We start from the raw sequence: 23,989 nt of genomic DNA on the forward strand, positions 1-23,989 counted from the left end.
TCATATTCTTAATCCAGGTCCTTTGATTCCAAACTCAGTGATCTCTCCAACATACTAATTTCTACCATTTCTCCCAGGATCTTGTTGCAGCAATAATCCCTTAGGTCACTTATTTTTACTTTCTTTTCCTGTGGCTCCTTCCTGTCTTTCCAATCCTAAAAAAAAAAAAAAAAAGCCCTTCCCTTGACTCTTACCTCCCTTATTATCCCTTAGGTCTAGGTTAAAATTTTGGCCTTGCCATTAACTACCTTGTATAACCTTAAGCAAATCATTTGTACAATAAGGAGGTTGGCTTAGATGACCCTTCAATTCTAAATCTATGCTAACAAAGTTGAACTATTAAGCCTAGCATTCAAAGCCTGAACTTGGCATTATCCTACCTTGACAACTTTAACTCTTAATTATTCTCTTCTATGTTCCAGTCAGACCAGATTACTAATGGCCCGTTTCCCTACCTCTACCTTTGTATGCGATATTTCCCATTTCCCCAACCCCAACTCCTATCTTTCAATATGCAATTGAATTCCTATTCTTTAATTTTAAAAAATCCCAATTTAAATGCTGTAATCTTCAAGAAGTCTTTCTTGATTCTGGTCCTATATGTATAATGTCATTTATGAAATTTATTTATATATGTATGATAACTCTCTGTTAAAACCAAGTTTCCTGTAGATGGAGTTTGTATCTTATTTAAACTATCTCCTATTATAATGCTCTGAAAATGATAGACGCTTAAGTTAAACATAATTATTTCCTTATAAGGTGCTCCTCTTAGAATGGCACTCAAAATTCCAATATAGAAAAATCTTAAGATACCCAGAAGCAAAGGAGCTCGGTTCTACAATTCCCATTTTAAACCCCGAGGATGAAGAATAAGGGAAGTGTTGATAACAAGTCAGTACACTGTGTTCTAATTTGTCAATATTGGTTCTAATTTAAGCTCACCAATTCTCCACCTTCCTTGGCTTCCTGAGGCACTGGCTAAGTAGGATGCAACCAACCTAGAGGGAGAATGGTTCACTAAGATTTCATCAAGCAAAAGATAACAAATGCCTGTCTAAAAAGCCCATATAATCAAAATAACAGAAGCTAAGTCACAAGCCCAACAGTATCAATCAGGCATCCTGGTGTACTGTAATTCATTCAGCACGTTTCCTTTATTCAGTCACTCTATCAGGCCAGATTGCAGCCTAGCTAGTAGAGGCTTAAATATAAATCAGCCTTGGAATTCAAACTTTGGGCTAAAGAATTCTATTACCTTGGCCATTCCATCCCATCCCTGTGGCCTTGGTTTAGCTCATAGAGTCTACTGATCACCTGAAATTTTATCACATTTATCAAACCCGATATAGAAAAATGACTCCCTAACAGCTCATCCTCAAGCATCTCCTGGCTGTAATGATAATGTTGAACTCTCAGCAATTTTATACAATTAAGAAACAAATTTTAGGAGGGAGAACACTAGAGGAATTGCAGGGGTGGGGGAAGACCAACTTATTCTTATTGTCCCCAAAGTGAAGGAAGCAAGCTCTTTGCAGATACTCTTCTGATATTGGACCTGCCTGAGAGAATAGTAATTCACACCAATTTCCTTCCTGTACTGTTTGCCATGGTTTTTACTACAAACAGCAGAACAACAAAGAAAAAGATTGGCAATTTCAATGGCAAACTGGATAAGTTGCTAAGATCCATAAATTACTATATAAACCAAAACAAATAAGTAAAAGGCAAAACATCAAAAGGCCAGCCACACTGGTCAAGAGGCTCTGAATGTTCTGTAAGTTAGATATGGTGAATCTTATGAGTGACAAGAACTGAGGCCTTTGCCAACACAGTATTTTTCCATGAGCCATTTTCCAAAGTCAGGAAATGCCTAGAAATATTGAACAGAAATAAACCTAAGCAACACAAGGCTTTTTAGACACAACCAGGAGCAGAGTTCACACTACAATTATGGGAAAAGAGACGCTCTTGTATCAGAACACAGAGATTAATCTGCTAGAAGTTTTATTTGGTCTTTGGAGAGTTAGCATTAATTTCTATTTACATAATGGATATTTAAGTGTTCCTATTTATGAACTGTACAGAAGAGAACAACTACTTCCTCAGAGTGGCAGCTGAAGGCACCTTCACAAAACCTTTCCAGGTACTCCAAATTAAAGTGTTCTCTCCCTCCTTTGGGATCTCACAGTACTTTGTCTATGGGATATGTCTACTATGTCTCATGAACATATCTGCCTTGTAGATTTGAAGCTCCGCGTGGAGAAGGGCTGTACCTTGTCTATCTCCTAAAATTTCAAGCAGCAGTCCCGCAATGTTTTCTAAATGGGAAAATACAAAACAAAGTAAAGATGGAGAAGACAAGTCACTAATCAGAAGGGATAATTAAGAGGTTGAAAATGAGGACAGTCTATGTAAGATACTTTCAATAAACAGAGAAAGCCTGAGAATCATATACCTACTATTCCTCAGCTGGTACCTTTATGAATTCAGAAAAAAGCTACCAAGAAGGCCCACACAGAGAATATGTTTTAGGTCTCAGAATCCACTGAAGTTCTAATGAAATGCTAGATATTGAGCATAAAGAAGCAGTAATAAAGAGACTTGTGTACAAGTGGAGATGGAAAGTCATAACTATCAACAAGAAGTGTTCTACAGAAGCAAAAGTCAATTGAATTCTTTTCAAGGCTTTCCTCTTGTCTTTTTCTATTTGTGGACAATTTATGTGGAAAATAGAAGGCATAATGATCATCACAGCTAGATTCCCTTTTTTCAGTCCTCTGTCCTTCAAAAATCTTAAATTTTACAGGGCACTGCTGCTATTTCTATTGGTCTTAAATGTACTATTAAAAATCACCTATGGATAGCTGGCCCTGTAGACAGGAGGATCTGAGCTCATATCTGGTTTCAGACCCTTGACCCACACTAGCTGTGTAACCCTAAGTAAGTCACTTTACTCTAACACTCCCTCCTCCCCAAAAAACCATTGTCACTTAATGTCTTCAGAGCATCTTACAGATACCTTTAGACCTTGCCATAAAGATGAAAATTTCTTTTTATTCCACTTACATATGGGAAAACTGAGGCCCTGAAGTCCTCTACCCAGACTGTGGCAGAGCTCTGTGGAGAGCGTAGGGATTCTAAAGGAATTCAAAACTTTCCCTCTATTTTTGCTGTCTCACCTCTGACTTTGCTCAGCCTAGTCAGTTGAATTCCAGGAAAACAAGGCTTGGATCACTTCCAGAGTGACGATGTTTCAAATCTTCATATATCGGAAACCCATCCATGTGGCTTCTGTGACAAATCTTAAACCAATATTCAAAAATTCAGAACTGGTCTTTGAAAAAAGCTAATAGTGTAAGTCAATACATTTAGTGGGCTGTAACTGACAAATACACTAAACCTGGTACATGAGTGGCATTTTTTGCTGCTTTGTTACATTTGGACAGCCTATATATCATTGATCCCCTACTTTTATATTCCTCATTTTCTCTTTTAAACCCTCATCACATCCATAATAATTGTGTATCTCTTTGCTTCCTAGCATTTCCATTAACCTTCTGGACTGGTCATATTCTTTACTCAGCCAATGTTCAAACAGACAAGAAAAGGCCAGTTAAAGGCAACAAACGAGTATCAGCAATCCTAAGAATTCTCTCAGGCAGGCTTTATGATTTTGTCAGTGTAGTAGCACAAGCAGCAATTCCCTCTTACCAGGTGATGCAATCTGCATATTAATTTGCAAGGTTTTTGAATCTGTCTGATTCTGCTTTATAGCTGGCAGCTCCTCCACTAAACAACGGTACCTGCCCTCCAGTTCAATGTTCTTTAGCATTTAATTTTTGCATTTTCGAGGAAAACATTAAGCAAACTGTTACTAGCACATGAGGGCCAAGGCACACTATACTGGCATTAAGCCTTCTTAAAGTACCAGATGTTTTCTCCTCTCTGTAAGGATGTGAGCTAGTTGCTCAATGTTAAAAGACTGTGCAGAAGCCTCGTCATTAGCAGAGATGGGAATTTTGCTAATTAAATATTAAAGATCCCTATTCTATTAATAGTTTTCTTCATCCTTACAACAAAGCTGGAGAGCACAGTCATCATTTTTGCTGCTAAAGTGGGACTAACTGGGTCTTCACATGCCTTGCCTATGTTCCTCACCCTCAAAAACTTGTATGACGCTACAAAGTGAAAAGAGCTCTAGGGAGACAGGTTTGAAACATACTCAAGATGAGACCTGCACTCACTTCCCAGTTTTACCACTGAATTACTAGGTGCTCTAGAATAAATCTTTCATCAGGGAACTCTTCATGAACCAATTAGTTTATATATTCAGTCCTTTGTTCCATATTTATCTAGTACAATACATTCCATTTTAACTCTTCCCCTACTCTCAGGTCAAACATTCAACAAATTATGTACCTACTGTGGGCAAGACACCATGCCAAGTACTAGGAATACAAAGACAAAAATATGAGAGGAAAATACCCCCCAAAAACCCTAAAGAAAAATAAATATAAAATATGTATAAAGTAATTTCAATAGATAGAGATCATTAACAATGGGGGAAGAGAGGCAGCAAGGGAGAAATGAGAAAAGTCAAGAAAGGGTTGTAGAAGGTAGTACCTGAACTATAACAAAATCTATGGATTCTAAGAGATAGAGATGAAGACATTCAAGCTATTGAGGATAAAGCAGTAGAAAAATGTCTCATTCTTGACTCTGTATAGTCACACGAGGGGTTGGCCTGGATGGTCCAAGAACTTCTAACTCTTCATCCAAGCTCTTAAGTTGTGCGTGCTCTCTCTCTGGAATGTTCTCTTCTGCCCAAATTGCTTCCATTTATCTTTCAAGGCTTAATTCTATTTCCTTCCTGAAGCCTATCCCCAAAACTTCTGCCTACTCCCCAAAGCCTCCCACCCCAGTTCTCTATGATGCTCCTTCATGATTAGTTTTATGTCTGACATTTTGGCATTTCAAATATATATTTTCCCCCTCTGTTTTGAAGTCCTCCCAACAAGATTAGAAACTGGATCACTTTCTTATATGTCCTCTAAGTCCTAAAAATAGCTGACATTTTAAATGGTGTCCTAGTGCATTTTTAGGGCTTAGGGACTTTTGGGACATTGTGAATAGCCTTGTAAAATTTACTTGTATGTCATCTCATTTAAACCTAACATCCCTAATGACATATAAGCATGCTAGGGATTATTGCCATTTTATGGATGAGGAAACCAAGGCTGAAAGAAGTGAAGTGATTTGGTAGAGGGAGGCTTTGAACCCATCTTTCCTGACTCTATTTCCAGGACTTTTCCACTATTCCTCATTGCTTCTTCAAACCTAGAATTAGTACTGAACTACAACAACAATAGCAAACATTTATCTGACACCAGCTCTCAGAATTATCTCATTTGTTCTTCACAATAATTCTGGTGATTGATATTTTCCCCATTTAACAGACAAGAAAACTATGGCTCAGAGAGGTTAAAATTGACTTGTCTAAGGTCACATAGGTCAAGTCAACAGACATTTATTAATCGCTTACTATTTACTAGTTACTGTGCTACACAATGGGGAAATTTGTTTAAAAGTACTTTCTTAGAAGTCCATAGTTTATAAATGAAACACATGCAAAAACTATGTACAATCAAGATAAATTTAGAATAAACTGGAGATCATCTCAGAAGGAAGGCAGTAGAATTAACGAAGTCTGGGAAAAGTTTCTTGCAGAATAAACAGCAGAGCTACTGTTTGAAACCTAGGTTTCTGCCAATCCAGCATACTTGCAATGGAAAGAACACTGACAAACACCTGAGTAGGAAAATTCACATACTCTGACTCTAAGTCCAGTGTTCCAAACATGCTCTTTCTAGTCAGATTCAAATACTGGCTCTGCTTCTCCTTGATCTGCTTTTCTCTCTAGGTTTCAATAATAATGCCTTCCCTTGGATCCCTCGCTACCTAGCCAATCTTCTCCTTCGAAGGATTCTTTTGGAGGATCTCCATCCAGATTATACTCACTAACTTCTCCCTCTATACTATTTCCTGATGATAGCATCAGCTGTGATGTAGTCAATTAACATCTCTCAGACTTATTTATCCAGTCTCAAATTCTAGTCACATATCTTTGCCTATTATATACCTGGAGTTGGGTATCCTATAAACATCTTCAACTTGTCTAAAAATGAAACATTTTCCATCTCTGCTCCCCAAACTGTCCTCTCTACCTAACTTCCCCATTATTGTTGAGAGGGCACTACTATTCTTTTAGTTACCCATCTTAGGTATCATTCTATTCTGTGTTCTCTCTCCAACCATTCTATCCCTGCCATACACCAAATCTGTTGCCAGGTTCTATTGATATCTTTGCATCACTCTTTGTATACTCTCTCTTGTAAGGCACTACCATTACCCTAGTGTAGGCCCTCAACACTCTACATTTGAACTACTGAAATAATTTGCTGGTTGGTAACCCTGCCTCAAGTCATCTGCTACTTAGCTACCAAAGTGATCTTCCTAAAATACAATTCTATATCACCCTTCTCTCAATTCAACAAACTTCAGTGGCCTCTATTATCTTCAGGCTAAAACTGAAAATCCTATTTGGCCTTTAAAGTCCTTCATAACCTTGTTCCTTCTTACCTTCCCAATCTTATACCTTACCCTCTCCTTCCCATATACTCTGAATCAATGACATGAGCTTTCTTGCTATTCTGTGTATGAAACACTTCATGTCTCAATTCCATCTATTTTTCATTGTATATCCCATGTCTGGAATGCTTTCCTTCCTTACCTGGCTTCCTGCAAACCTCAGTCAAAATTCCACTTCCTCAAGAAGCCTTTCCTGGTTCGTGTTTTTCCTCTAGGATTATTTCCTATTTATTTTGTATATATCTTATATTAAATACTCAAGTAACATGAGGAGTAACCATATTTTCATGTGACATAAACTTATTTAAACTTAACTTTTACTAAAAATGCTAAATTCTTTGATATTTCTGAGGATCCCTAATCTGACCATGCACAACACACTGTAGCAGCTAGCAACCCATGTATGCTTTTTCAGTCTGGGTGATTTTTGTCCACGCAATCTTTGCCTGCATTAAAAGAAGTATGATATCCAGATCAAATTAGACCAATTCTGTAGTCTGCAATGGTCAAGCTATGTCTATAATACAGTGTTTAAGACACTGGATTTTAAGAATCACTAATGATCTACAGGATATTGAAGGAAAGGTAACTCATAAGAGACAGACTTAAAATTAAACATATAACAAAAAACAGAAGGAAAAATTATACTGGAAAACTAAGGCAAGACAATAGGTATAGGTGTCTTCAAAGGTCTTAAGGGGTATCTTGTAAAGGTACTAATATCAATGCATAAATGTGTTACAGGGGAAGCTTTTAGCTCCAAGTAAGTTTCGCTGTTTTCCTCCCTTTTAGGAGGGATAATTATAAATTTAAACTTGAACTAACATTTATGGGAAGCTCAATACTTCAAAAGTTCAAAGTTTCATAGTATAAATGCTTTTTCAACAGGTACAGACTGCAATTTGTCCAGGCTTTCTCATCTTATTCAGATGTTATTCATGTCCTTCCCATATCTTCATGAAGAGTTTATAATTTATGTGGAACATGAATCCAACACTAACAGTCTATTTAGGACGTTTGTTCAGGGAATAAAACTGTGCCATTTAACTCATATGGAAGTGTAAGAAATCAGTTTCCTCCTCTGTGATACGGAAACAATATTATGGTTATTTGTGAGGAAGGGCTCTTGTGAGGAAGGCATTTTATAGATGGTAATGTAGTACTAAATGTGAGCTTCTGTTTTCATCGTGATGGAAAAGCATGGTAATTCTCCAAACTATGCCTAAGAATCATAATTTTTTATTCCCTTTTGCCAAAAAAGGCCACTACATTAGAACCAAAAGATCTGGTTTTGCCATCATGTGACTATGCACCCAAATTCAAGTTAATGCCTTTCCCTGGGTCTCAATTTCCTTCTTTGTAAAATATAGGGGTTGGAGTAGATTATCTCTAAATAAACCTGCTCTTGAACTTGTTTCTTGTCAATTCTGGGGATAAGTACACCACATAATCCATAATCATCATCCAGCCTTGGTATTTACAGAATTCTCTGCTTTATAACAGAACAAGTTACTTATGAGGCATCTACATGTTCTAGATTCTGTGCGGTTTTTTTTTTTGTTTGTTTTTTTAAACAGATATCATCTCATTTAATCCTCATAATCTTAGGAAGTAAATGCTATTATTTTTCCTATTTTGAACTTGAGGAAACTAAAGCAGACAGAATATAAGTGTCTTGCCCAGGGTTTGAAGTTAAATTTTTAACTCAGATCTCCCCACTCTGGTGCAGTGCTCTATTCACTGCGCCAATGAGTTGCCTCTATAAGGCCAATTCCTGACTGTGCATAAATGTTTCTGGTAGAATACCTCAATTCTGAGATTCCTTTTCTATTCCCACAGCTAAAACCAAAGGATTATGAACTTTAGCTCAGAACACCTAGCAGAGGCCAAGTCCAGTCATTTCCTTCCTTCAGCCCAATGGTCCAATATTTCCGGATGGGAAGCAGTGACTTAGGACTTGGGAGTCTACGCCCTTCCTCCACATTTCTTCCTCCAGCAATTTTCTTTAGGAGGCCAGTGGAGATTTCCTGTATAAGAGTGTCAAGATATTAGGAGACACTCATTTCCCAGAGCTAAACCTCAGCAAGCAGGCTGTCCCTTTCAGAATCAAGAATAATCTTTTTGAAGACAATTGAGGGAATGAATTCTAATTGGCAAAATGATAGTTTTAGAGTTAGCCTTAGGGAAGAACTTATGACACCCTTATTACCCATGAAAGCAATTCCCAAGAGAATCTGTAGCCTCTTTTGGAGCCATTAGCATGGATTTAGAAGTTAGGAATTTTAAAAAAATGATGTGTTGAGACATTTTTGATTCCTTGATGTATGTGAGTTGGGGTAAAAGATTAGTGATCCTATCTTAGTATAGCCACCTATAAGATTCAAAGGCATATTGGCATAACAATAATCCTTTGCGTTTACCCTCTGGATGATCTCAGCTGCAGCAAAATTCCAGAATTGTTTCTTGTCATGAAGCCCTGTTATGAATCAAACTTGCCACACTGTTGGTGTCACTTCTCATTATCAGGACTATAGTTCACTGTGTAGTTATTGGTATAAGTATTGAAATCTCCCCATGCTAAAGCAACCCACTAGGAGTGGGGCTCTACAAGTGTCCTTCTTTACAAGTGTTTCTCTCATTTTGGAATTAAACTTTTTTGATTTCTGACTCTCCTGTTTCTAGCCTGTTTTGTGCAACTCCAGCCACTCACAGATTAAAGGCTGGTTCTGGCCTAGTTGAGAGGAGAAAGGCAAAGGGACAGATCAAGGCAGACATTCTAACACAGAGCAGCATCTCAATCGTCACAGCATTTCCCTCCCTAATCAAAATGCTGCAGGAAAAATCATCATGGATCTTTTCTGCCTTTCTGTAGCTTGAACAAATTTCACTTAAAATTATCAAGGGTGCTGGAAGAAAAGAGGTTGTTTGGGGGTGAGCCCATCCTTTAGCAACCTTCTGCCTCAGTGCCAGTAGAGAACAGTACTATGAATTATTATGGTTCCCAAATCTCCCCTAATAAAGAGAAAGCAGCTTCAAGCAGATGAAAACACCTGCCTCCTTCCAGATGAATATCCTCCATATGATTAAAGAGTTCCTGAGAAACTCCAGGGAAAAAAATAGTTACCAAAAATCCTTGAGGGGATAAATGCCTGCAAGCAAACCTACTCTTGAATCTGAGTGAGCATAGGATACCCAGCTCAGCCAATCTAACAAATATCATGAATAAAACAGTCATGAAAGGTAGGATCACATCCAAAATAATTAAACCACTAAAACTTGTAATTTTGTCCCTTGATAGGTCTAATCATTTACTGCTTCTGTAACTAATCCAGATCAACCAGAGATATATCTGATTAAGTATTGGCAATATAAGACATATGTGCCAAAGTCGACATGTGGGCCGATTTTCACTAATATGTGAATTTATTGTCACTATTATATTCCCTCTGCTACTTAAATGACCGGATCACTAATACCTTTGAATCTTATAGGTGGCTATACTAAGATAGGATCACTAATCTTTTACCCCAACTCACATACATCAAGGAATCAAAAATGTCTCAACACATCATTTTTTAAAATTCCTAACTTCTAAATCCATGCTAATGGCTCCAAAAGAGGCTACAGATTCTCTTGGGAATTGCTTTCATGGGTAATAAGGGTGTCATAAGTTCTTCCCTAAGGCTAACTCTAAAACTATCATTTTGCCAATTAGAATTCATTCCCTCAATTGTCTTCAAAAAGATTATTCTTGATTCTGAAAGAAATTTACATTGGCTTTTCATGGAAACACAAACTTAACTGCTTAAAAACTCCATTTTTCTTTTTAAAACAAATCTTTTCCTCTACTTTCTCAGATGCAATTGAAAAAGTTATGCTGTACCACATAAGCAGAGTAGACAGTTCTTGAAACAGGCAACAATCTACCTGTGTTGGTTGTTCAGTAAAGACAACAGCCCAAAGCAAATGTAATTGATGGATCTGGCAGCTGGAATTACTTCCTTAAATCATAGTAGCAGTGGCAGTAGCATGACCTTAGGCTCAGAGAATAACATTGCTATATGCACAAAATTTTCTTACTCCCTAAATGTTCTCGGGAGAATTCACAGTCTTGGAATACACTTATGATTGTCTAGAAGGCAGATATAGTATAAGTAGAGTTCAGGGAATTAATCTCATTTCATTTCCTTTTCAAAAGATAAAGGGAGATGATCAGGGCCTAATTTTATAGGTCTCAGGGAAGGGGCCTCAGCCTTGTTAGGCTAAGAGAAAACCAGTGTAGTCAGGTCATTGTTGAGCTTGGGAAAAAGAGATAAGCAACAGAAAATAGGCAACTCCATTCCTAAACCTATATAACTAGCCTCATTTCACACAAACAGGGACATGATCTCTTCCTACTGTCAATGCTTAAATTAGCACTTTGGAAACATTTTCTTATCTAGCTATGGTGTTCCCCCTTTTAAAGCTTAAAATTCTCTTTTATGCAAAAAATTGAGATGTTTTCTCCCGTTCCCCTTCTCCCTCCAACTCACAAGCTTATCAGACTTCTAAATAAGGAATACTATTTTTACACTACCACCTCAGGGAAGTTATGAGTATTTAAGTACTTTGATTAGCTGCTGCTGTAGAGGTGGAATGACAAGGATAATCCAAAGATCCTGAATTGAGAACCTGACTGGTAACATAGAGAGGCCAACAACAATGACACTGCTCCCTACCAAATCCTAAACTACCACTTCCTTAGAACTTCAAATAGTGATAACCTACTCTGTTCTCTACAAGTTCTAAGCCATTTTAGGGGAGAGGAGGATTCTCAAATTCCCATAACAATTGTAGGTGTTAGAGAGGTTTGGTGTGAAGAGTTTGAATGATTTTCATTTCATAGCTAGGGTACCAAAAGTTCAAAGATAGGAAGAGATAGATCAGTGGACTTCTCTGTTCTATATAATAACCATTTTCATTCCTGCCTTCATTTCACTTCTTTGAAGTTTTTTCAGGATCCAATTTCTATTTCCTTATGTTCTGAGTTTAATATCTGAAGATGAAGGTATATGATTGGCTTGGGTTTCCAGGAAACAATGAGCTCCCTTCTTAGAAAAAGACTGAACTATACTCTCTTGATTCCCAAAGCACAAGTTTCTGTGAGGGTTGGAGGGAAAGAGTGTAGGTGCTTAGCTCTCTTTAAATTGGTGGCTGGGGATTAAGTCAGAGAGAACAACAGACTAATTGCTATATTTCCTGTTATGAGAAATTATAATTGTGCTATTTATGTATGAATTCTAGAGTTGTGATTCCATTAAAATGCTCTAACCTAAACCATCACTGAATCACAACAAAGCATTTCCTTACAGATTATACCTATAGCAGACTAAAGGGACTCAAGGAAGCCCAGGAGAGCCAAGACATTTCCATTAAAATGCTCAGTGTCTGCAAGTAGTAAATATAGACAGTCTATAACCTATACAGCCCATAAACAGCTAAGGACCCACAGACACCCACTGCTACCCAAAGCATAAACAATCATCAACACAAAACAAAAGAGTTCAGGAGCCATCCAAATATGTTGACTTATAATTCCAGGTAGCTATGGAAGGCTTTAAAAAAAAAAAAAGAGCCAAAGAATTCACACATTCACATTCTTCCTCTTCTCTTGTCAGTATCCTTCCCATCTAAACAAGAGAAATCATCCAACTCCTTTCTCTCTCTTCTCTGGAGATGGTCCTTCTTTCAAACTTAGTGCTTTCTCCCTTTAAATCCTCTTCTAGAATACTATAGTCGGATGGGGCCAACCAGAGTCATTAAAGTGACCCATTTTCCACCAACTTCTAAAGGTTTTCAGACACTGGTCTGGTCTAATTGTTAAAGAAGCTGTAATCTATAGATTATTTGCTCTAAACCCACTAAGTCTGGTACTTAAGTCCCCCGGTTTGGTGAAGAGGAAGTATGCTTTGTAGCTTCTGGGCAACATATATAATGGAAGAAGCAGAATTTGCAGATTAAGGGTTTTCAGAGATCACCTTCAGAGTGGAATCAAACTAAACCTCTTCCATGTATATTTACAATTACAGGACACTAGAACCCGCTTCAGTTTCACATTTCTGAGGGCACGATCCCGGATCTGTCCCACGTTACCCCCACACTCCTCCAAAGGAGAAACCAACCACCCTGACAAGGGCTCCCCAGTGAGAACCAAGTTAGAACCTATATTTCATTCTCTTCCTCCTCCTGTTACACTTTTAGATCCCACTTGGGGCCCCATTCCAGAAAGAGTTGTGTATGTGGCAAGTCTGTTACTTAATACGGGCCCAGCAGAGAACAAGACAACCATTCCCTCTCCCACCCCACCCGAAACACCCCCAGGTTCAGAAGCCCTGCTTGTGTACTCCTTTCTACTTTCCCATTCCCCACACAACTGCAACGGGAGTGATTACATCATTCTCTCACTGACCCGGGGGCTTAACCTGGTGGTGTTCTCAGGGTGACTTGGAGGTGCTGATGAGTGCCTGGGGTTTCTGTACCACCCCTTTCCCAGACCCCCTCTTTCCAGGGCTTTCCAGGGAATATGAGGCCCCTTAGGATTTCTTCAGTTCTAGCCAGGGCTAAAACGAAGTAAATTTTGCAGCTTCATCATCCTCTAGGAGCCCGAGCCTTCCAACACACTGGGTACCATAGCCTTGTGATCCCACTCTGGGTCCCCAGGTCCCAGCCTTCACGGTTCGCTGCTCCTCCCCTCGAGCATCTCCATCAGCAATCCCTTCATTTGCCTCCCGGGCTCTAGCCCCTGTCTCCCACCTCTCTTTCCTACCTTCAGTTTCTAGAATGGGGCTGGGGGCGCCTGATATCTTCGGTTCCATTCCACCTCCCCCACGCGTGTCCCCTTCCCAGCCAGGCCCACCCCGGCATCAGTGTCCGCCTCCCGCTACCTCCCACTCCCCTCCCGATGCTCAGTCTGGCTCAGACTCCCCTCCCCCAGCCCCATCTCTCTCACTCCCCATCCCTAGTCGCCCGCACTGCTTCCCGCTGCGGGGAGCGTTCTTTTTTGGCTTCTCCCATCCCTTCGGTTTCCCCGCGGCTTCCTGCCTCCACCCCCACCCCCTACAAAGGGCCTCGTCGTTCCCCAGCCTAGCTCCGCTTCTCCCTCCTTCCAGCTCCCAGTACCTATCCCGGGAGCTCCCCGCGGAGCTCCGAGCCCCACGCAGTCCCTAACCCGCCTCCTCCCCCGGGCACCTCCGGAGGTGCTCCCTCCCATCAGTCTGGTGCATGCCTCGCCCCGGCTCCCTCCGTCCGCTCAGCCCCCAACGCCTCCGTCCCGGACGGTGGGGGTAGCCGGCACACCTAGCCCCGCACCCCCCGCGGGTCCCCCGCCCGAGCAGCCTCGGCTCGGGTGCGCCCGCCGCCCTCCCTCACCAGCGGCTGCATCTCCGAGTGCGCCGTGGGCACCTGGAACCGGTCGATCTCCTCCATCATGGTGCCGGAGGGATGAGGAGGGCGGGGGACCGGAGCGTGGGCGGCGGCGCGGCTCCCCCGGTGCAGGCGAGCGGGCGAGGAAAGGCGCGGCCGGCTGGCCGGGCGAAGGAGTGCGGGAGGGAAGGAGGGATGGAGAGATGGAGGAGGGGAGGGAGAAGGCGAGGCCGGCCCGCCACAAGCGTGAGCAGACAGGGAGGGCCGCGAGGCCTCCTCACAGGGCAGCGAGAGCAGCCGTCGTGCCCGGCCTCAGCCTCATCCCCCGCGCCGCTGCCGCTGCTGGCTGCCTCCGCCGCGCCCGCTCCCCGCCCCAGCTCGCCTCCTGTCAGCCAGCTCAACCACTGCGGTGACTCGGCAACTCCACTTCCGGGTCCGGGACACCGCCCGCCCCACCGGGCCGCATAATTCATGAGGGAGGCAGCACCCCACCGCCCCCCTCCCACCCCCGCCGACTCGGGAGCATCTAGAGGGGGCCGCCTCAATTCCATATTATTCATGAGGGAGGCGGGGCTACGGGCGGGTCCCCGCCCCCAGATGATTTCCACCTCCCTCCTCAAGATTGGGGGGAGGGATGCCCGTGGATGACCGCTTCGGTGCAACGAGATGCGCCTGCGCCCGGGCTTCGGGTCCGTTGCCAAGGTAACGGCGTCAGAATCCAGCCCACCATGGACCTTTCTTTTCCAACACTAGCGAAAACCAAATGGGAAAAAGGAGAAAAAGAGAAGAAAAAAACGCAACTGCCGCAACGAAACCCACCTCCCCCAACCATGAATGGTCACGTGACGGGGCATGCTTGGAAGCGGGTAGGAGGGGTCGCAAGGCTTCCGGTGTGTCGCCTGGGTAACGGATGTACACTTCCTGCCCGCAGTAAAGTGGGGTTTAAGTCGGAATCTCAAGCTTCCAGGAGCGACTTGTTACTATTGTGATGGCCCCGAAAACTGCGCCCCGTAGATTGGTAAAGCTCCTCTCATCAGTTCTGATATTTCTTCCCTTCATTTCTATTTTTGAACTCTGCCTTCCCTAAGACCTCTGACCGGTCCCTCCACTGACCTTTGGCTGCCTTCCCAGAGTCGCTCAACAAGAAGTTGGGTGCCCACCAGCATCTCTCTAGTGGAGACATTACCCTTGATGCTTTCGCCTCTGAGTAGCTATTTAGAGAGATGCGGGATGTAATTGTATTAAGTATTAAATCGGGACAGACCGAGTGCTGTGGGAGAAGAAAGGATGCGGGTAACAGAAACCAGAGGAGGCTTCTGGGAAAATTTGTGACACAGCTGCCGAGCTGTAAGCAGTGGTGGTTTTTAATGTTCACACCTCTGGGCCAATGGCCCTTTCTCTGTGGCCTTACAGCCGGCAGTGTGGATAAAGTGTGAGACCTCCTGATAAAACAGGCTTTCAAAAAATGTGTCTACTATATTTGTGGTCCCCTGTGGCGTCTGTGTTCTTGGGGGACGTCACTGTAAGGCGCTTAGGACTTTGGACTGAGAGCTCATGAAAGGGAGCGGCAATTCCAGCAAGGTCATTAACAACCCGTCTTTGACGAGCCGTCCACTTTCTCCGGCATGGTAGTTTAGTGGCTGAAGAACCCTGGCCTGATCTTATGACTTCTCCTCCAAGCTACTCCATGGGCACCCTGAATCCTTAAAATGCCTCTCTCTGCTCCCAAACCTCTTAATCACCACATTCCACTTTTCCCGAGTCGCTTTTCCTTTTTTCTAACGCTACCGACCAAATGAGTGTCTACTCAGGAAAAAGCTCACTCTGCGCCTCTCAAATAAATACAGAGTCATCTTTTGTCCTGTTTCATGGGAGTTCTAGGAATTACCCCATTGGGTCAGAGCCATAATCCAATTAAACTAATGTTGTGTTGCTGTGAGCAATGAGCAGGGTTCTGAAGAATTAGTGTGATAGTTGGGATAGTCTTACATGAACAACAGCCTAAATGGTTCCTTTTTATCCATCCATCTTAAAATTTGTTCATATTGCTTTTTGTCCTGTATATTAATCTAATGAATTATATAATTTTATGTAAAGTAGGATAGATGGGGAAATATATATATATATATATAATGTTCTAAAAACTAAAGCACTATATAAATTTGAGTTATAATAATTTTTTAAATGATGATATTGTTCTAACATTCATCTCAGATTTCAAAAAGGGTCTCTTTCATACTAGAATTTGTGAGTTTGATGAAAAGCTTTATTTAGATGGCACATGATTTTATCCCACTTCCTTTTAGTCTCTACAGTTTCAGGCAGAAAAGGACTGCAGAATCATAGAAGGGGCAGAACAGGACAGCAGAACCATAGAACCGGGCAGAAAAGGACGGCAGAACCATAGAATCGGGCAGAAAAGGACTGCAGAACCATAGAACCAGGCAGAAAAGGACAGCAGAACCATAGAATCAGGCAGAACAGGACGGCAGAACCATAGAATCAGGCAGAACAGGACGGCAGAACCATAGAACCAGGCAGAAAAGGACGGCAGAACCATAGAACCAGGCAGACCAGGACGACAGAACCATAGAACCAGGCAGAAAAGGACGGCAGAACCATAGAACCGGGCAGAAAAGGACTGCAGAACCATAGAATCGGGCAGAAAAGGACAGCAGAACCATAGAACCGGGCAGAAAAGGACGGCAGAACCATAGAACCGGGCAGAAAAGGACGGCAGAACCATAGAACCGGGCAGAAAAGGACGGCAGAACCATAGAATCGGGCAGAAAAGGACTGCAGAACCATAGAATCGGGCAGAAAAGGACAGCAGAACCATAGAACCAGGCAGAACAGGACGACAGAACCATAGAATCAGGACGGCAGAACCATAGAACCAGGCAGAAAAGGACGGCAGAACCATAGAACCAGGCAGAAAAGGACGACAGAACCATAGAACCAGGCAGACCAGGACGACAGAACCATAGAACCAGGCAGAAAAGGACGGCAGAACCATAGAACCGGGCAGAAAAGGACAGCAGAACCATAGAACCAGGCAGAAAAGGACGGCAGAACCATAGAATCGGGCAGAACAGGACGGCAGAACCATAGAACCAGGCAGAACAGGACGACAGAACCATAGAATCAGGCAGAACAGGACGGCAGAACCATAGAACCAGGCAGAAAAGGACGGCAGAACCATAGAACCAGGCAGACCAGGACGACAGAACCATAGAACCAGGCAGAAAAGGACGGCAGAACCATAGAACCGGGCAGAACAGGACGGCAGAACCATAGAATCAGGCAGAAAAGGACTGCAGAACCATAGAATCAGGCAGAACAGGACGGCAGAACCATAGAACCAGGCAGAAAAGGACGGCAGAACCATAGAACCAGGCAGAAAAGGACTGCAGAACCATAGAATCAGGCAGAACAGGACGACAGAACCATAGAACCAGGCAGACCAGGACGACAGAACCATAGAACCAGGCAGAACAGGACGGCAGAACCATAGAACCAGGCAGAAAAGGACGACAGAACCATAGAACCAGGCAGAACAGGACAGCAGAACCATAGAACCAGGCAGAACAGGACGGCAGAACCATAGAACCAGGCAGAACAGGCTGGCAGAACCATAGAATCAGGCAGAACAGGACGGCAGAACCATAGAATCAGGCAGAAAAGGACGGCAGAACCATAGAACCAGGCAGAACAGGACGACAGAACCATAGAATCAGGCAGAACAGGACGGCAGAACCATAGAACCAGGCAGAAAAGGACGGCAGAAGCATAGAACCAGGCAGAAAAGGACGGCAGAAGCATAGAATCGGGCAGAACAGGATGGCAGAACCATAGAACCGGGCAGAACAGGACGACAGAACCATAGAACCAGGCAGAACAGGACGACAGAACCATAGAATTGGGCAGAACAGGACGGCAGAACCAGAGAACCAGGCAGAACAGGACGACAGAACCATAGAATTGGGCAGAACAGGACGGCAGAACCAGAGAACCAGGCAGAACAGGACGACAGAACCATAGAATTGGGCAGAATAGGCTGGCAGAACCATAGAACCAGGCAGAAAAGGATTGCAGAACCATAGAACCGGGCAGAAAAGGACGGCAGAACCATAGAATCAGGCAGAACAGGACGGCAGAACCATAGAACCAGGCAGAACAGGACGGCAGAACCATAGAACCAGGCAGACCAGGACGACAGAACCATAGAACCAGGCAGAACAGGCTGGCAGAACCATAGAATCAAGCAGAAAAGGACTGCAGAACCATAGAATCAGGCAGAACAGGACGGCAGAACCATAGAACCAGGCAGACCAGGACGACAGAACCATAGAACCAGGCAGAACAGGACGGCAGAACCATAGAACCAGGCAGAAAAGGACGGCAGAACCATAGAACCAGGTAGAAAAGGACGGCAGAAGCATAGAAGTGGGCAGAACAGGACGGCAGAACCATAGAATTGGGCAGAACAGGATGGCAGAACCATAGAACCAGGCAGAACAGGATGACAGAACCATAGAACCAGGCAGAACAGGACGACAGAACCATAGAACCAGGCAGAACAGGACGGCAGAACCAGAGAACCAGGCAGAACAGGACGACAGAACCATAGAATTGGGCAGAACAGGCTGGCAGAACCATAGAACCGGGCAGAAAAGGACGGCAGAACCATAGAAGTGGGCAGAACAGGACGGCAGAACCATAGAAGTGGGCAGAACAGGATGGCAGAACCATAGAATCGGGCAGAACAGGATGGCAGAACCATAGAACAAGGCAGAACAGGAAGGCAGAACCATAGAATTGGGCAGAACAGGATGGCAGAACCATAGAACCAGGTAGAACAGGACGGCAGAACCATAGAATTGGGCAGAACAGGAGGACCCGAGTTCAAATCTGGTCTCAGACACTTGACACGTCCTAGCTGTGTGACCCTGGGCAAGTCACTTAACCCCAGCCTCAAAAAAAAAAAAAAAAAAAAAAAAAGAATCAGGCAGAACAGGACGGCAGAAGCATAGAAGTGGGCAGAACAGGACGGCAGAACCATAGAACCAGGCAGAAAAGGACGGCAGAACCATAGAACCAGGCAGAACAGGACGGCAGAACTATAGAAGCGGGCAGAACAGGACGGCAGAACCATAGAACCAGGCAGAACCATAGAATCAGGCAGAACAGGACGGCAGAACCATAGAACCAGACAGAAAAGGACGGCAGAACCATAGAACCGGGCAGAAAAGGACAGCAGAACCATAGAACCGGGCAGAAAAGGACGGCAGAACCATAGAACCAGGCAGAATAGGCTTGCAGAACCATAGAACCGGGCAGAACAAGATGGCAGAACCATAGAATCAGGCAGAAAAGGACTGCAGCACCATAGAATCAGGCAGAACAGGACAGCAGAACCATAGAACCAGGCAGAACAGGACGGCAAAACCATAGAACCAGGCAGAACAGGCTGGCAGAACCATAGAATCAGGCAGAAAAGTACTGCAGAATCATAGAATCGGACAGAAAAGGACTGCAGAATCATAGAATCTTGGAATTATAAAGGGGCCACAGAATGCATTTTGGGTGACCCAACCTTGAATAAGACATGCCTGATAAATGGTTGTACAGGCATTGCTTGAGATTTCCAGTAACTAAGAATTTACTACATCCTGTAGTAGTCCATTTGACTTTTGGAAAAATTTGTTAAGAACTTTCCTCTCTTTGCCTTTTTGTAACTTCTACTTCATTCTGTTTTCTGAGCCAAGCAGGAGTCTAATCCCTCTTCTATACTATAGCTCTTCTGTGAAGATTGCCGTAAGAAGTTATGAGAGAGCCAGCTTCAAAGTCCTTATTCTTGAATAGCATTATAAATTCCAAGGGAAAAAACTACTGTATAGGCTCAAAAAAAAATTTTTACAGTCAGTTATGCAATAACCAAACTTAAGAAGAACCCCAAAATAATGGGGTCAAATGGGTTAAAAGAAAGAAAGAAAAAATACAAGAAAAAATATAGAAATATATATTATAATTATTTGTAATATTTGTAATAATTATAATCATATATAATAAAATATGTAGAAAAATTATATAGAAATTCAGTTGTATCAGAAAGCTAGAATCTTCTCCAGATATAATAAAATAAATGAAACATTTACTGAAAAATAACTACATACTAAATATCATGTTAAATGATAGAGCTATAAATAGGAAAAAAAATGAGAATTCCTGCTCTCAAGGATATTACACTCTAATTGGGAGAGACAGCAGTATAAGAGACTAAAGTTGCAGAATAGATAACAAGGCCCAGGGATTTTGGAAGTGTAGCAGAAAGTCATATAGCAAGGTCCAGAGGATTTTAGGATGCAGTTTCATGGCAGATTGTACAGTCTGGTGGTCTTCTGTTTCAGCAAAAAGATTGCACTTGGTAAATTTTAGCCCCTCCCCGTGGTATGAACATCCATGTCACTCTTCTTGTGTGGCCATTTTTATGAAGTCTGGGCATTTCTTACTTTCTAAATGGAGCTGATGGAGATAGTGAAGGAATTAACTGGAAAAAAAACAGTTCCAAAAAAGAAAAGAAAAAGTGCTGGAAATAGTGAAGTGAACCTAACTAAAGAATCTTGGGACAAAATGTTGAAACTAAAAAAATTTGGAAACACCTTTGGAGAATATACATAATATACTAGATTCAATGAAAAGCAATTTATTTATTTATTTATTTATTTATTTATTTATTTATTTATTTATTTATTTATTTTTACTGTAGGCTGCTGTGATGACCACATTAGCACCCTGGATACCTTAGAATCAGCCAGAATCAGGATAAGCAAAAGTCCTTGGTCTTTTTTCTTGGTCTTTAGGGGTAGGAGTGAATTGGATGGAAGCAGAATCTCCATGACCTGCTTCTTCATCTCACACCCAGAAGTGACCCTGGCTAGTCTTACTCTATCCTCTAGTCCCTCCCACAATTCTCTGCATACACCAAACGATTGGGCCAGCACAGGATAGTGGGAAGGGCCATTTTCCAAGCATATTTTTATAGAGCATTGTCCAATCAGTAATTAGCCTTTAAGTGCTTGGTTATCCGACCTCAGTGTATTAACTCAAGAATTTCAGCCCTTTACATCTCCCACTTTCTTTTGTTTTAGAACACTGGTGGTCACACCATCCCTGACTTCTCAGGGAGGTGAGAACCCCAAAAAGGAGGTGATCACGCCCTCCCTGACTTCTCAGGAAGGGAGATGAAAGCACTAAAAATGAGATGATCACGCCCTCCCTGACTTCTCAGGAAGGGAGATGAAAGCACTAAAAAGGAGATGATCACGCCCTCCCTGAAATCTCGAGAAGGGAGATGAAAAGCACCAAAGGGAAGTGGGCACTGCTGTCAGGTTTCTGGGTTGAAGGGTCTTATTAGAAACAGGTATGCACAAACCCATCAGCATGGGAGGTATTACATAAGCACATAGCAATAACGCACAGGCTATTAGTGATCACTATCCCCACAGTTACTACAGGCTTGATGTGGTATAACAAACATGAATTGTACATGCAAGTAGTGATATAACAAACAGTATAAATCAACATGGTCTTGTAAAAGATTTCCAGAAGTCCTAGAAGGAGAGTAGTAATCAGTCACACATACGCCTTCTTCAGCAGCCAAGAGATAGTCCAAAACCAATCTATTGTCCATTGCTTCACGTGTCAGGGAATCCAGTGATCCCGGCAAGTTTTCGAAGTTCTACAACAGTATTATGTGTTAGGGAATCCAGTGATTCTTACAAATTTTGAAGTCCTGCAACAGTCATATAATTTCTCAGAAAATCCAATGATTCCTGAAGGTTTTCAAGTCCTACAACAATCTTATCATGTCTCAGAGAATCCATTGATTCCTGAAGGTTTTCAAGTCCTACAACAGGCTTATCATGTCTCAGAGAATCCAATGATTCCTGAGGGTTTTCAAGTACTACAACAGTTTTATCATTTCTCAAGGAATCTAATGATTTCTGAGGGTTTTAAAATCCAACAACAATCTTATTATGTCTTAGAGAATCCAATGATTCCTGAGGGTTTTCATGTCCTACAACAATCTTTTCATGTCTCAAGGATTCCAATGATTCCTGAGGATTCTGAAGTCCAACAATTTTTAATGTACATGAGTCAAATGCCATAACTGCCATGCTCTTTCAGTGGTGGGCACAGTCAGCAACGGAACCACCCAATGTTTCTTGGGTCTTCTCCTTCATTCTCTCTCTGATAGACAAGGCAAATATGGCTTGTTGGCACTCATCTGATTCCTTCTCCATCTGTGGAGATAATAGCAAACCCTCTCTTCCAGCAGTTAACCTATCTGGTCCCTTCCATTCACCATTTTCTGGGTCTCTCCACATCACCTGGCAATTATTTAAAGATAGTGAAGCTGCTCACACTGGACACTGCCCTTCCAGTGGGTTATAAAACCTGTCTGCTGGCGCCAGTGCATCTTTGTCAAAAATCAAGAAATTGATAATATAAAGAGCTATATTTAGAAGTTCTCTAGGGTTACCTGTGGCTCCCCCTTTCTTTTGTTTTTGGAGGAACATCTTAATGTCTCTTGTTTTTCCTCTCTACTATTGCCTGTCCTTGAGAATTAAAAGTTATGCCAATGGTGTATAAAATTTTATCCTGTGCACAAAAGTGTGCAAAATGATTAGAAGTATATGTAGGTCCATTGTCTGTTTTTATTGCTTGTAGCACACCCATAATTGCAAATGCTTGTATAAGGAATTCAGTGACCACTTGGACTGTCTCTTTTGCTGCTGGTATTGCAAAAGTGAATCCTGAAAAGGTGTCTGCCACAACATGGATAAAAGACAGACGACCAAAAGATTTATAATGGGTCACATCCATTTGCCAAATTTCACTGGGTCTCAAACCATGAGAGTTCTTCCTGGAGGGAGAGTAGGAGTATGGAAAGGAAGGCAAGCTGAAGGGCTTTTACTATGCTCCTAGATTCCTCTCTTGTTATTCCAAATTGTAACCGTAAATCTCGAGCAGCCTGATTTAAAATGAGATTCTTGGGCTTCTTGAAATAAAGGAATATTGGCCAAGATAGTTAGAAGGCTATCTGCCTTTGAGTTACCATCAAAAATAGGACCTGGAAGTCCACTATGAGAGTGGACATGCAAGATATAAATCTTACCTGGATGCTTTCTCACTTACTCTTGAAGTTCTTTAAAGAGCTGATATATATTAGAGGCTACAAATTTTATTTGGGCTGTGGCAATTCTTTGTACCACACCTACTGACTAGGCTGAATCAGATATATTTACATCTCCTGGATAATAAGTAAGAGCTAGAATGATTGCATACAATTCATTCTGCTGAGTAGACTGAAAAGGAGTTCTGACTACTCTCTTTATAATTAAGTCACAAGAGTATACAGGGCAAATATTAAGTTTGGATGCATCTGTAAAGATAGTTGGTCCTTTAAGAGGAACTTTAGAAATCTTTTCTTCAAGAATCCATCTCCAATTATGTAATAGAATATCTTTAATGGAGACCTGTGTGTAAAATTTGGAGCCATGGCTAATAAAATTTGTCACTCTAGGATGGTTTCATAGCATACATTAATTTGTGCATTAGTATAAAAGGTGTATATCTTTTCAGGTCTTATCCCAGATAACTGTACTGCTCGCTTAATGGTCTTTAATAAAATTCTAGCCACAAGCACTGCGTAAGGAGTAAAGCTTTGTTCTGGTTGTGCTGGGTGGTTCACCCATTCTATCACACTGTTTCTTTGATGAAGGACTGCTGTGGGTGCCTCTTGTGTAGCAAAAACTGATATTTCCAAGATTTTTTGAGTGACTCTTTCAACCCCATTGGATAAAGCCAGTTAAAACTTCTTTCAAAGCCTCTTGAGCTTCTTTTCTATGCTGGTTTGGTGAGCTTAAAGCAC

At 42.1% G+C, this 23,989-nt stretch overlaps 2 protein-coding genes across 3 annotated transcripts in view; one reads left to right on the plus strand and one right to left on the minus strand.

The window, feature by feature from the left end:
* Positions 1 to 14,487, minus strand: part of FAM219A (family with sequence similarity 219 member A) — a 108,530-nt gene extending 94,043 nt beyond the window's left edge. Inside the window, exon 1 of one of the 2 annotated variants that reach the window (XM_074280238.1) lies at positions 14,059 to 14,487. In XM_074280238.1, the coding sequence (XP_074136339.1) occupies positions 14,059 to 14,118 (60 nt within the window). In that variant the 5' untranslated portion in view covers positions 14,119 to 14,487. The remainder of the gene's footprint in view (positions 1 to 14,058) is intronic. The other variant, XM_074280237.1, reaches the window with a different exon arrangement.
* Positions 14,488 to 14,742: 255 nt separating this feature from the next.
* Positions 14,743 to 23,989, plus strand: part of DNAI1 (dynein axonemal intermediate chain 1) — a 264,230-nt gene continuing 254,983 nt past the window's right edge. The window contains exon 1 of the mRNA XM_074280236.1: positions 14,743 to 15,070. Within this exon, the coding sequence (XP_074136337.1) occupies positions 15,041 to 15,070 (30 nt within the window). The 5' untranslated portion in view covers positions 14,743 to 15,040. The remainder of the gene's footprint in view (positions 15,071 to 23,989) is intronic.

This window comes from Sminthopsis crassicaudata, chromosome 1 (assembly GCF_048593235.1).
Source record: "Sminthopsis crassicaudata isolate SCR6 chromosome 1, ASM4859323v1, whole genome shotgun sequence".
NCBI classification, from domain to species: Eukaryota; Metazoa; Chordata; class Mammalia; order Dasyuromorphia; family Dasyuridae; genus Sminthopsis; species Sminthopsis crassicaudata.